The 14,814-nt window shown below is 35.3% G+C and overlaps 1 protein-coding gene across 2 annotated transcripts in view; it reads right to left on the bottom strand.

Annotated features, from left to right (window-relative positions):
- The window catches only part of LOC126966539 (oxysterol-binding protein 1), a 43,468-nt gene extending 29,627 nt beyond the window's left edge, over positions 1-13,841 (bottom strand). For both annotated transcript variants that reach the window (XR_007729743.1, XM_050810676.1), the window contains exons 1-4: positions 13,609-13,841; positions 12,183-12,371; positions 9,512-9,785; positions 3,922-4,087 (exon numbers count right to left, since the gene is read on the bottom strand). Coding sequence is in view for 1 of the 2 variants with exons in the window: in XM_050810676.1 (XP_050666633.1) it covers positions 3,922-4,087; positions 9,512-9,785; positions 12,183-12,371; positions 13,609-13,751 (772 nt within the window). In the remaining variant the exon portion in view is untranslated. The remainder of the gene's footprint in view (positions 1-3,921; positions 4,088-9,511; positions 9,786-12,182; positions 12,372-13,608) is intronic.
- Positions 13,842-14,814: the final 973 nt, after the last annotated feature.

Here is a 14,814-nt window from a genome sequence, read left to right as displayed (position 1 = left end):
CCGGTAAATGATTCCACACGTCTTTTCCGCGAATTCAAAAATTTGGATCGAATGGGGATTTGATCATGTGACTCCATCGCCTTATTATCCCCAATCAAATGGCAAGAGTAAGCATGCTATGCAATCAGTAAAGTAGTTGCTTATCAAATCCATCAATAGTAATAGTAATTTCTACCTAAACCTACTTACGTAGTTAGTTATAGAAATACGGCACGTGATAACAACTTGAGCTCTCCTGCATAACTTTTAATGGGGCGAAGACTAAATTGTAGGCTACCGTGACAGTGAACATTATTAGTTAGTTAGTAGGCAGTTGAAGAGCAAAGTATATTACGATAAACAGTGTACAGAGTTACCAGAGTTAGATGTGGTCGATCAAGAAATCATACAGGATGGGGAGATAAGTAAACCATCGGTCAAGTGACAATGATGGCGTCGACTCCGCGATCACATATTGTGTAAACCACTGTCGGTAAACTTATCGCCCAAACCGTAGGCATTTGAAAAAATGTGAACCCCAACCTCATGATTGCTTTAAAACCCCTCGTCAGCCTAGGCCTAGTGATACTGATTGTAGTGTAGGTAGACAGAAATATTGTCTCTGGTTTGAAGATTCCCCAATAAATCAATAATATCAACAGTTTGCCGGTTACGCTTAAACCACTCTTGCGCTCCAGTATTCCTAGCCAAACTAAGAATTAGAGACCATTCTCTATGTGACTGTGGACTTGATGAGAGAAATGTAGACCATTTATTCTTTAATTGCCCTTTAATGAAGTCTTCCTTGTACAACTGTATACCTCCTGAAATCCCCCGCCCCACCTCCATTTATGTAATTATATTAAACAAAATAATATTAAGTTATAACTAACACAATAAATGTTTATATAAGTAATATTATCAGTGTTTGTCCATTATAATCTAACAGCATGTATATTTGTTTCTGGTATAATAAGAAAATAAATCTGTTTTGATTCTGGGCACCGGTCATTACTATAATCACTTGTAAATTCGTTTACACCGATCAAATGACACACTCTAAGCTTGTTGGTCTACTGAAACGTGACATTGGCGAGTTGTGGTGTCCTTCCACAGAAGCCACTAGAAAGAATAGAATAGAATCTGGTGGTTTCGTTTCTTGCTCCTAACACGAGATATACTGATAAAAACAGCTCTAGTAGCCGCTGTTCTGATCTCAAGGGTGAGAAAAATATTACAAATGTAACTGATGAACATCGCTTTCCAGGCGGAAATGCTAGGAATCATGACAAGAAGAAGAGCGAGGTTATAGTAAAATATTGATTAGTAACTATAACAACTTGATTTTTGCAATTTATTTTATTTCTCATTTTATATTTATTTATTATTTATAGCTTTATTTTACAAAGTTTATATTTTTGTATAATACTATTACTACTCATTCTTTTTGTTTTGCTGGGGATGATGATATATTATGTGTGTTTACTTTTTATTATTGGGGGAGATGTTGTGTGTCTTAATGTTTTAATAATAAACGTCGGTTGCCATTCAGGACTCGTTTCGTTAACATCACAGCGATGATGATGATAGTTATAAATTATAATAATGAACTTGGTTTATATAAAAGAACTTTTTTGATCGGTGTGCCCAACCAATGCGCGTTTTAATATAACGGCCTCGGCTTGTATCGACCGTGATTGAGAAACGGAATCTTTGAAATTGTCAACGATTTGCTTTTTTCATCGGAACACTTTTCTCTCATATGTGTTTGCAATAGTGGTAACAAACAATTTTTTTTTATATTTTTAAAATAACTGTTACATTATTATAATCTGATAGTTAGTTATAGCCTATGTATTTTTACACAAATAAAGTATATAATAAATAGTAATAAGATGCTTAATTTATGTGAAAGTAAAATAAAAATTGGGCACGGACATAATTAATCAAATTATCTGTCTGTTTGAGTATCGTTAAAGAATATTTATACCAAAACAACTGGTTTCTTTCAAAACCCTCAATTACCCTTCAAATTAACAACTATAAACGATTAACAAAATCCATACAATGACAAAATCCACAAGTTTAAGCGTCGTGATCACTCACAACCAACCGCGCCTATTTCTTCTGCAGAACAGCGGCGGTCTGTTGTAATAAATATGTGGGTGCTTCTGTAAGCAGCTGATGGGTAATTTTGAGAGTCTTGGGATATATATTCATAAGATACACCGATATAAGCTCCGACTGCCTTATCTATTACATTGCCGCATTTGCTCCGGCTGTTTAAAATATTCTTGGTCAAAAAGCAGCAATGTAAAACATTTATTCACTTCAGGTTAGTTTCAGATAGCGACAGTTGATACAAAACTAATGAGAAAAGTGTGCAAAAATGTAAGTTTTTTTTTTTAAATAAAATGTAAGTTTTTTTTTTTATATGAGAGGGGGCAAACGGGCAAGAGGCTCACGGGATGGGGAGAGATGAGGCAACCGCCCATGGACATCCGCAACAACAGGTGTGTCAAGAAATGCGTTGCCGGCCTTTAAGGTGGGAGTATGCTTTTTTCTTGAAGGTCCCTAAGTCGTATCTGTTCGGGAAGACCGCTGCCGGTAGTTGATTCCACAAAGTGGCTGTGCGAGGCAAGAAATTTCGAACAAAACGCGCGGTTGTGGAATGCCAGACGTCTACGTGATGCGGATGGTACTTTACACGTAATGTCCGATGGTGGAATTCGGCCGCTGGAATCAACCCGAACAGCTCCTCTGAGCACTCCCCGTGATAAATGCGGTAGAAGATGCAGAGAGAACCCACATCTCTACGCAATGCTAGAGAATCAAGCCGATCGGAGATGACTTGATCGTCGATGATTCGAGCCGCTCTTCGTTGTATGCGGTCAAATGGAAGAAGCTGGTACTGGGGAGCACCCGCCCAGAGGTGAGAACAGTACTCCATGTGAGGCCGAATTTGCACCTTATAAAGTTGCAGGCGGTGGCTTTTAGTGAAGTACTGTCTCGCCTTACTGAGTACACCAAGCTTTTTAGAGGCCAGTTTGACCTTCTCTTCCAAGTGACCACGGAACTGAACGTCGCTCGATATATCGACGCCAAGTATGCCAATACAGGCTGTGGCAGTTAGAGGAGTGATCTCGAATCGAGGGGATACGACAAAGGGAGACTTTTTAGTGGTGAACGCACAAACTTGTGTCTTCTTGGGGTTGAATTGGACTAAATTATGTCGGCCCCATTCCGAGACTTTGCAAAGCATAGTCTCGATTTCAGACACAAGTTTGTTCCAGTTCTCGTCGACGCTATCCCGGGACATGTTGGCACGGCCGGTGTAGGAAGCATACCCTGTACTGTCGTCCGCATAGCAATGAATATTTACCGTTCCGCTATCAGACTGCGAATGATATGTACTTATAACTATATAGAATGCCATTGCTTACTATTTTTAAAGCTGCTACCTTTTATATCTAAGTATATATTACAACATCAAAGATGCCAACCAGTAGGTACTTTTGATTGGTAATTTCTGAAGTGTCCGCCTGAACCTACACTCACTCAGATATCATCCTGCCCACATCCCAAAGCGCGGTGATTAGATCATCCCAGGGGCGTGCATTGGTTTTCTGGTAAGGTAAGCACTGTGGATCTAACTAGTTATAGGTGAGCTTTTGAATATATATCCAAAGATTGCTTACTGTAGGTATATAGTATCTAGCGTAAGGAATTTTTTTATGAGTGCGTGTTAAATAGAAGTTTGGTTTTAAAACGGCACCAAACTAAACTAAATTAACTTTAACACTAGTGTTATATTTATTTAGGTTCATAATGAGGTAGGCACTGCCTGCCTGCCTAATTGCTTATAAGATATGCACGCCCCTGGATCATAACCACATCAGCTTTCTGATAGCGTCATGTTCTTTGTAGGGAACCCATTGTTACCTGTATGCGGCGTACTCCTGGCGACAGATTTCTCTAAGTTGTCGTGCTGTCTCGCCAGTTGTTCCACAATCTCTTGCAGACGCATTTTCTGTTCTCGTTCGTGTTGGAGCGCGCGATTCATCCTAGCGCTAGACGCCGATGCGGCATTCATAAACTCCGAACAAGCCTGTACATAAAACAGGATTAAATAAATATAACTACAACTGTATAATATAAACAATATTTTAGGCTCTCCTCAGTATCTTGCGTCAACATCAACGGCGCCTATTTCTGCCGTCGTGGCAGTAATGTGTAAGCATTATTTTGACGAGCTGTATAGCCGAGTGGTTAGCGATCTTACCTACTAAGCTAGAGGTCCTGGGTTCGAATCCCGGTAGGTGCAAGCATTTATAAGATGAATATAGATGTTTGTTTCCGAGTCATGGATGTTAAAATGTATTTATATATGTTTAGGTAAGTATATTGTATTAAATATATAATTGTCTTACACCCATAGTACAGGCTGTATATGCTTAACTTGGGGCAAGATAATTTGTGAAAAAAGTGTGTCAATATTATATTATTATTATTATTATTGTATTTAGCTTGAAGGGCGCCGTAGCTAGTGAAATTACTGAGAAAATGAGACTTAACATCTTATGTCTCAAGGTGTCGAGCGCAGTTGTAGTGCTGTTCAGAATTTTTGGGTTTTTCAAGAATCTTGAGTGGCACTGCATTTTAATGGGCATGCCGTATAATTACCATCACCTGAACGTGCTGCTCATCTCGTCTATTATTTTCTTAAAAAAAAAAAAAAACTTGCGTCAAGATAGAGAACAACAGTTCTCTTTCATCTGTATTAACAGACTTATTAGGATATTGCATATTAACTAATACATTATAAGGGCATTATTATCTACGAAATAGGAAATCATGTTTTGATACGACATCACTATGAGTCGAGAGGACTAGTGTCTAATGAGTCTGCTAACTTCCAAAACTATAAAATAATTTATATATACAGGCACGGACGAGTACAAAAAATAAGGACTCCGTGTCACCTTATTTAACAGTGAGGCACCAAAACAAGCCGGTAAACGTGTAAATATATACTTACACTTACACTAATACAAGCCGATCGGCCGCCATTATGCGATTTGCCATCGTCTGTGACAGATCAGTTTGCGTCGCAATAAAATATTTTAATATACCGTCGTGCGTTGTGAAAAAGTGTAAAAACAATTATTATATAAAAGTATTTGTGGATATATAATTATTTAAGGGAGAAAAAATTGTGTACCTGGTATACCCCATAACCGCACACACACTAGCATAAAGGTGCTTCACTTGCTAATATCACGGCGCGGAGTCCTTCTTTTTTTACTAGTCCGTGTACACAGGACGAATTTTTTAATTAATGAAGTGGGGTTGGACGGCCAAATCTGAGACTATGAGAAATAGCAAAAAGTACTCAAGTAACGTGACCAATTTTGATCCCAAAACTAAATCCACAACATTGATTTAAAAATTATTACAACAAAATTATTAAAACAGCTATAAGAGGGCAACTTCGGCAAATGTAAAATTTTACATTTCCATATACGTTTCTCGCATACACTACACCACCAAGGCCTCCGACATTATTCTGTACTTGGTGGAAAGGACAAGGTTCCATTTGAAGTTGGTGACGCGACACGCAGTGGGCTTTAACTCTTTTGTTGTTCGCAACACGATAGAACATAATATATCGACCTCATTGTACGTGAAGCGGTGGCCGAAGGGGGTTGTGTTCCGCAACTATCGCGGACGTTACTTATCGCCGGAAGCTACCGAAACCGCGCCTCACATCGCCGCGAAAATGTGACGGAGATTTATATGTATGATAGACTATAGGGTATTTATGTTATGGGCCTTGTAGCCTGAATAAAATGATTTATTATTATTAAGCTGATTTACGTAACAATTTGTAAAGTGCCGACATTATATTTTTTTTTATATATTTATTTAAAACATTACAAATTGATATAAATATAACAGCAAACCAAAAATCACGAAGATTTGTCCGGATTGCTAACAAGAATTGAGTTCGTAATGATAATTAAAATAAGAACATGAAAAAACTTAATTAAGTACATACACAAAGTTTACAAGCAAAGCATAATTAGATCAGGTTCGCATTCAACCGGTTATCGCTGATTTATATCTCTATGCGAAAACGGGACACCGCTATCTTTCGATCGCGCTATTCCGTCGCACACGCACAGCGATATGACTATTCGCTCGGCCGGTGGGCGGTGACAAAGAACCCGATGTTTGACCCACTGAGAATGTAAGCAGGATGTTCAAAAATTGCAATTTTAACTTATCTCAAAATTTTTTTTCTTGTGATGCTAATTTTTAGAGATGAATCAATATCATTTAATAGCCGAGGAACCAAATATTGTGTTGTGCGCGAACCATAAATGTTATTGGACTTTAATGTTTTTCAGTGATTATTTGTGATTTTCCTAATGGTTATTTTATGGCAAATTTTACTTTGAATTTCATGATTGAAGAATTGTTCCTTAAGAAGACAATTTTTAAATTTGGTATGATTTTACAGTGGCTGAAGAGGTCGCTATATTCATTCGCTTTATGTTATTCTTCTACTACTGAGGAGACTATTTCTTTTATTATCCTAATTTGAATGTTTTGTATTTTATCTAGATAAGTCTTAAATGTTCTGCCATAGCTGGTAATGTCATAATATATAATGGAATCAGCTAATGAGTTATATAATAATAATAATATTTTATATGGTATTCTACACTTTATTAAAATTTAATTGGCTAAAAATGGTCTGAGTTTGTCACATACACTATTGATATGAGAGAGCCAGTTAAAAGAACAATCGATAACTAAACCCAAGTACGTATCATTTTCAAGTTTCAATAGTGGAACAGCTACATATTTGTAGCTTTTGATGAAAAGACATATGGCAATGCGGCTTAAGCTTCTTGTTTGTGTCATAATTAGTTTTAAGAGATGGTGATCGAATATGCATCAATTTCGTTTTATCGGCATTGAGGACAAGCCTATTGTCGTGGCACCATTTGTTAGGGCGGTCAAAGTCAAACTGAAAGTTCTCAAGTGCTCGTACAATTTTTCTATCAGCGCTTACTATGACAAGTGTCATCAGCGTATTGATATGATGTACAATTCTTCAGTATATTATTTATATCATTGACATACGCGATAAAGTATATTGTGCCGAGCACTGATCGCTGTGCTGTTCCTTCAGTAACTGATAGGACATCACTCTTGGCATCTTCTATTTGAACAAAAAATGACACCAATTTGGGGTCGGGCCTCTGATTCCAAAGTTTCCGAGTTTTGAAATCAAGTATTCATGATTTAGAGTGTCAAATGCGCGCGAGAAGTCAATAAAAAGGACAAAGACGTGTTTGCGATTCCCTAAGTGACCGTTAATTTCATCACTGAACTTGGAGAGCAGCAACGAAGTACTTTTGACTGGTTGAAAACCATACTGTTTTCTTAATAATATCATGGTCATGATAAAACAATTGAATCTGATCACTGAGGTACTTCTACACAAATTTTATCTATAGATGATAAGAGCGAAATAGGCCGATAGTTAGAAACATCGTTCTGTTTCCCTCTCTTATGCACTGGTCTCACGCAACTTTGCTTTAATTCCCTCGGGTATTTTCCGACTGCAAAGCTGACGTTTATTAAATGCGCTATTTGGATATTTTCTTTGCGATACATTTGACATCTCTAATTTTTATGCCATCACCACCTTCAGCCTTTTATTACAAATGTTACTACTCTACTGTGCAAAGGTTACATTCAGAAGGCAATTTAAAATTGATTTTTGTCAACAGTAAAATTTTAAATTTTCAACAACAGGCATTTTGTATGAATATATTTATACTTTATATCCTATACTTTACTACGTTAAAGCTGCGAATTATGGAATGTAAAGCCGAAGAAATAAAGACTTATTAATGGTTTGTTATGTTCACTTCTTGGATATACATACACAAATAAAATTTGAAAATAAAATTTTATGACCGATGCGAACGATTTTATGAAGAATTAGTTGAAGTCTGTTGAAGCCACAACCTGGGAGTTGAACAAAGCATACAAGAATTTATGACGATACGTCACTCGAACGGTTGGCTCAGTTGGCAGAGCACTGGCACGGAACGCCAGAGGTCGTGGGTTCGAGTCCCGCATCGTTAATAAAATTTTATTTTAAAATTTTACTTGCGTACTTATTAATGGTCTCACACTTATCCTTTATGGACAATGGCCAAGTGCGATTTTAAATTAATTAATATATCTTTTTGTAATATGCCTTTGACCCAAATCAGAAATAGTCTTAGGAGTAAAAGAGATGTTGATTCAGCAGTTTGGCGAAATTTTATCGAAACGCACGGTCCTAACACAGTACCACGAGGGCGCCTATTTCTGCCGTGAAGCGTTAATTTGTCTGCGGTCTGAAGCGGTCTGAAGTACCCCATAGCTAGTGAAATTACTGGGCAAATGAGAATTGTCTCAAGGTGACGAACGCAAGTGTAGTGGCGCTAGAATTTTTGTGTTTTTCAAGAATCCTGAGTGGCACTGCATTGTAATGGACAGGGTGTATCAATTACCATCAGATGAACATACTGCTCGTCTCGTCCCTTATTGTCATATAAAAAGCAATCATTGATGTGAATGTGGCCAATGGCAAGCTAATTCTAACTCAAGCAGGGCTCGAACCAGCGCTGATTGATGGCAAGTAAGTGTTTCTTCTATTTATTACATTGGCCTATGGACTTGCATCCCGTGCCACTAAATAAATAAAAAAAAAAACTATTTATTACATTGTTACAGGACCCATGGGCACGAGCGTGCACTAATTGGGTCTGATTGGACTCTTTATTGGTGTCACAAATGCCAATAACACACTAGCACAGTCACAATAACCTTGGATATAATTTAGTTTCATGTCAAGTCTATAGACATCATAAAATGACTACAATATGTGAGGAAATGAATTTGTAGCTATATTTTTGTGAAAGTACAATTTTCCAAATAATTCTGACTCTGATAATCAGTAAAAGAAATAATTTGAATTTTGTATTCAAGAAATCTAAATATGAATTGCAAGTGTCGCTAATCTTCTTTTCCTTTAAACTTGTAACTATGCAATCCTTTTTAAAACACATCATCTATCAACCTTTGGTACATTTATATTGGTTGTTTTGGGACATATCGGTATTATATTATTCTTAGATCATTTATACATCTAGATAGACTGTGACAGCTGTGAAAACGTCAAAAAAAATTGAGGTTGACAGTTATCCTCTATTGTGAGCAATGCACACACACTAACACAACATGACATACAAATTATAAATTGCGAGAGTAGGTTGTCACACACTAAAGTAATAAACATCCGTTTTCATCAATTTCATCAATTGTCTACTAGCAAGAGGCTAGAGTCTGTTAGATAGACTAGGCATATAGGTTATATAAGACATTATTATTGATTTCATAGGAAAAATATCATTAATGAATGAGGTAAATTCCTAGTAAAACGACTAAAAAAAATATAACTTACGTTCATCATAGCATTACAAGATATTCGAAATAGTGTTGCCCTCTCTGACACTTGTTTCGTTGTATCTGATGGAGGTATTTCAAGGTCTACTAATGATCGTTGCAAGGTTGCACCATGTTTGGCCACCAATTCTGAACAAGTACGCAAATCATGTAATCGCGCAGATAACTCTCTGGCTATCCCACCGGCATCTTCATGCTCCCCGTCACCAGCATTGTCGACCTGGCCAGAATTCATATTGTGTTCATCATCATCATCTGATTCTTGGGCTCGGCTGAAATATTAAACATTCTCATTTAATCTTTATGTTTTGCCAGCGACTACATCTGAGTTGACTAAATTTGGTAATCAAATTAACACTACATGTTGCTAAATACTTGTTACTTTAAAAAATCAATTGGAATTACGGTATGTTTTCTGGTCTACAGTCAATAAAATAAATTATTTTTGTGAACAAGTAAAGAGACAAACCAGATGATCATGTGATGGGAATGAATGCACTCTGCCCATTACATGCAGTGTGACTCAGGATTTTTAAAGATCTTTATAGTGGCGTCCCAAACTCCACTTATCATCTTGAGACAAAAAATGTCAATACTTGGTAACTCAATAAATTATTTATTGGCCTTTAGATATATCGCACATCCTCTAAAAAACTGTCATAACATCAAAAAAGCTAGTATTGAGATAAAAATACAGTTTGATGCATTTTTTTCCCTCCTATCGCTCAAGAAAACTGCCATAACATTAGTGCAAATAATAATCAAAAGATGGCGGTAGTGTCGGTTTTTTACGGAGCGTAATCCCGCGCTCCCCGCTCAACGACAGTGCCGCATTACTGCTTGTGACGGGTGAACGTGTGCTAGTGCTGGTGAAAATAGTCATAAGCTGTGTTCTAACCGTTTTTTGAATAAGTTGTTTTGTCATTATTGTATATTAATGAGTAAAAAACAGTTGAAATAATGGCACATTATAGGTTATGACATAATTTGTGTTCAGCTTAGTCTAAAAAAATGTCACATCATGATTTACAGGCTGTGCTGCAAACGCCAAAAGGTTTCTGTCTTCTATTAAAAATCTAAATTAAATAATCTAAATTTTACTATAAGTGAACTGGGATCTGATCATATGGAATGCTATTAATGGCATGAAGGAGAAGCTAACAGAGGAGCAGACGAAATCGGATCTTGCATACTTGCTTTTATAGATAAGAAAATGGTAGATTATGATGGACCAGGGATTGAAATAGTATTTTTTTCAGACAATTGCTGTGGCCAGCAGATGAATAAATTTATTTTTTCAATGTACATTTTCGCTTTGTTAAAGTATTCTAAGATAAAATCAATAACTCATAAGTACCTCATCACCGGCCACACACAAAATAAGAGTGAATCTGTACATTCCACCATAGAAAAGGCTATTAAGAAAAACCTTAAGTCTGGTCCCATTTATGTCCCCAGCCAATATGCACAAATTATCAGAACCAAAAAAAAATGGTAAACCATACCACATGAACGAAATGAGCTTTAAAATTTTTTTTTCAATGAAGAGTTTATCAGAAGACATCGGCTTTAATGTGAAGAATTTAAAAACTGCTGATTTGAAAGTTTTTAAGGTGACCCAAGGCTAACCTAACAAAGTTTTTTTATAAACATTCATATAAAGATGATCATTTCAAGGAGGCTGAAATCAGCCGAAAACAAATCAACTCCGAAAATATTAACATTAAAAGGGCATATAGATATCGCCCTAAAATAAAAGATCTCTTAAGTTTATTAGAGAATAATCACATTCCCAATTTCTATTCTTCTTTTTATTCCCAACTTTAAGAAAACTAGTTAAGTTATTAATTATGTGTTTCACAGAAGATATTGTTATGCTTTTTTTATGTTTGTAATTTGAAGATACTAATCAAGTTATACTTTGAAAAAGGAACTAATTAAGTTATAAGATGTAAATGGTGGGTCAAAGATATTGTAATATTTTGACGTAGCTTACTATTATTTGTGATTTTGAAAGTTCCTTTAAAATAATACTTAGATTTTGTTGATTATTCAGAGTTTTTGAAATAATTTACCTCGCTTCATTGTTTAAGAAGTAGTATTTTATTTTAATATTTGTTCCTAAGTAATGTGAAAAAGAGTCACATTATGGGACATATTTTCTTTTTTATTTAATAAATACATATTTTCTTATAAGAGTGTGTTTTTTTTCTTACTGTAAACAAGCTTAATAAATTATTCACTAGTTTCTGTTTTTGAATGTTGCAAATCAATAATAATAAATTAGTAATAACACAAATGGAAAAAAAATATTTAAATCATGTTTTTGTCAAAACTTATTTTTTTGTGATATGACAACTTTCTAGAGGATGTGCGATATGTAGCTAGATAACTGAGGACTAGCATAGCATTGCTTGGTAGCAGATAAAGGTGTGGCCATGGTAACCATTGAGGCTTCCAATATTTTATTATGGTTATTTATAAAGTCCCGAAAAGGACCAGACTTAAGTTTTTTAAAGAAAGAGGAGTTCGGGTCCACTGATATTAAGTGACACTGCCACCATGATTCAAACTTAAACATGGGAGGAATCACAGTAGTTTTCACCTTTTCGAAAGGTGTACACAGTAACTATCATAAATGGCATCTAAATGAAAAAACCAATACTTACATGGCTTTTGCTTTTGCTAATTCCAAAGCTGTGACCCAACTCTGTCGCTCTACTTCATCTTGTGCTCTTATGTGGAATGTCTGTGTCGCTCCATTGCTTATCACAAATGTGCATGAGTCTGCTGTGTGAATGAGCGCACCCAGTAGTGATATTGAACCCCGACATGTGTGTGAAATTTCCGCTTGATTTCTGAAGCAATATTATATTTATTTTGTTTAAAAACTGTAAAATGTCAAAAATTTTAAGGTAGCAGAATAAGCAATAGAATTACTATTGTAATAGATATAATATACACTCTAAGACCTAAAAATTAATCTAGCAATAGGCCAGGCACCTCACTCTAACAGGTTATAGGTGAACTATAAATAAGAATAGGTTTCCTTTTTAACCTATCATAAGGTTTGGTAGGTCCCAACCAACATAAACATTTTATAATATTTTTAACTATGTATTTGCATATATAGGATACTACTTGGTAGCATGGCAATGATTAATGTTTTAGAATACAAACATAAAATTATAATACCTTTAAATTTATTAAATCAGCATAAAATATTAAGATCATGATTAAATATACACCGTAAAATTTTAGTATGGAAAAGATAACTACAAGTTTTTAGATCACCTATGGTGAATACCAGCACTGGATTATAATTTAATATATGTACTACCAAAGATTTAGAGATGTTACAAACTTTATGCTTGCTTTTAGTACAGTTATTTTCAATTATGAAACTAATGAATGGCAGGCAGGACACATATTTATTTACTAACTAGCTGACCCGACAGACGTTGTTCTGTATATAATAAATGAAATAATGTTTTTATATGAATTTGTCAATAATATATCATAACATAAAAAATTACTTCGTAAAATATTCACCCTGCTGTCATAATGAAATTGTTTCACAGCAGAACTGTCAAACCGTGCGTCAATAAATTCTCTCATAGAAATTATGTATGGACATTATCAAAGGAAAAACAAATTTGTTGTTTTTATTTAATTTAGCAGCATTTTTAACGAACAGCAATTAATTTTTACATATATAGAAGATTATAGGTAAAAGATAAAACCATTGCCTATGTATATTGTATAATAATAATTTAAAACAGCTGACTCTTATAACTTTACATTTTATTATGATTATTATAATTACATTATAACCTTACACTTTATTACCACATACAAAACTCGAGGTCATACCAAAGTAATAGATTCTTTCGATATCATCATAGTTTCAAAGTACAACCACAGTATCAACAAATTTTTCTTTCATCTTGAGTGCATAGTACAAGATAATAGAGTTGTACTATATTTACAATACTGCCTTATAATAAAGGTGTACCTTCACATACCTATATATCGATAAAATATTATCTTAGGTCACTTACGAAGGAAGAATAATATTAACAAATTCTTATTTACCTGTAATATGATAGGAGTCCGTTTGACAACACGAACCATCTTCGCTGATATCCTTTGAGATAATTTGTCCACTTAAATAGCCATCCCTTTTTTTCAGGATCTCCAGAAATAGGTTGCCCTTTGGGTAAAATTGCATCGGACATTTTCGCCTATTTTAATAACGATTAACGTAAATAAAACATTACTGATCACACCGACAAGGCCACGTTCATTTTCTCACCACCGTAATCAAAATAATTGTCATTTGTCAATTTCCGAATAGAATGTCATTCGTTAGTGTCAAATTGTTATTTGAGTTCCCAAATTTTGATGTCAAATTGAGTGAAATCGTCATCGTTTTTTTGGGATTGTATGACCGGAGTGAAATCGTCAGTGAAATTACCAAGCCTAGAGAAGTAACAATAAGTTCAGCTGTTTAGCACTGGTTCGACTTTTCTAACCTACGCAAAACGTAATGCACTAAAAAGATAAACACATATCTCACCTTATTTATCTGGAAATACAAAATGTTAAGTGTTTGCAATAAAATATTGGATTATAATTTTTTTTAAACGCTCGGGCTTAACCTTTCCGTATTTAAATGAATAAATTCATATTATAGCCATTATATTGATAGGCAGAGCGTATCAATAACCATCAGCTGAAAGTCCTGCTCGTCTCAACCCTTATTGTCATAAAAAAAATGTTTTAGAAAAATATGATAAATATATTGGTTTCACAATGTTGTGCAGTCACAACGTTGTTATCGATACGATGAACATCGTAGTAAACAGTAAAAATTACTGTCTCAAATCAAAGACATTATATTACGCAATAACGAGGGCGGCACTGAAAATTTCGGGAATCAAGGAAGTGACACAACATTACTATTTAAAAATGTATTTATTGCTTTTCGAAGTATTCTGCGCAAAACATGACACATTTTTCCATACGATGGAACCAATCATTGAAGCAACCATTCCATCCGGAAGTTGGGGTCTCCAAAATGGCAGTTTTGTAGGCGTCCACGGCTTCTTCAGGTGATGAAAATCTCTGACCACGCAATCAATTCTTTATTTTAGGGAAAGAATAGAAATCATTAGCGCTTAGGTCTGGGCTGTACGGCGGATGGTCTAATAATTCTACATTTTGATGATGAGTTCAGAAACGACCTGTGGCAAACAAATGCTAGAATACCATTCTGCATTCACCGTTCTTTGTCCCTCA

This window comes from Leptidea sinapis, chromosome 1 (genome assembly GCF_905404315.1).
Source record: "Leptidea sinapis chromosome 1, ilLepSina1.1, whole genome shotgun sequence".
In the NCBI taxonomy this organism is placed as follows: Eukaryota; Metazoa; Arthropoda; class Insecta; order Lepidoptera; family Pieridae; genus Leptidea; species Leptidea sinapis.
Note: the sequence above shows the minus strand (reverse complement) of the source record. Positions and strands in the feature narration are given on the sequence as shown.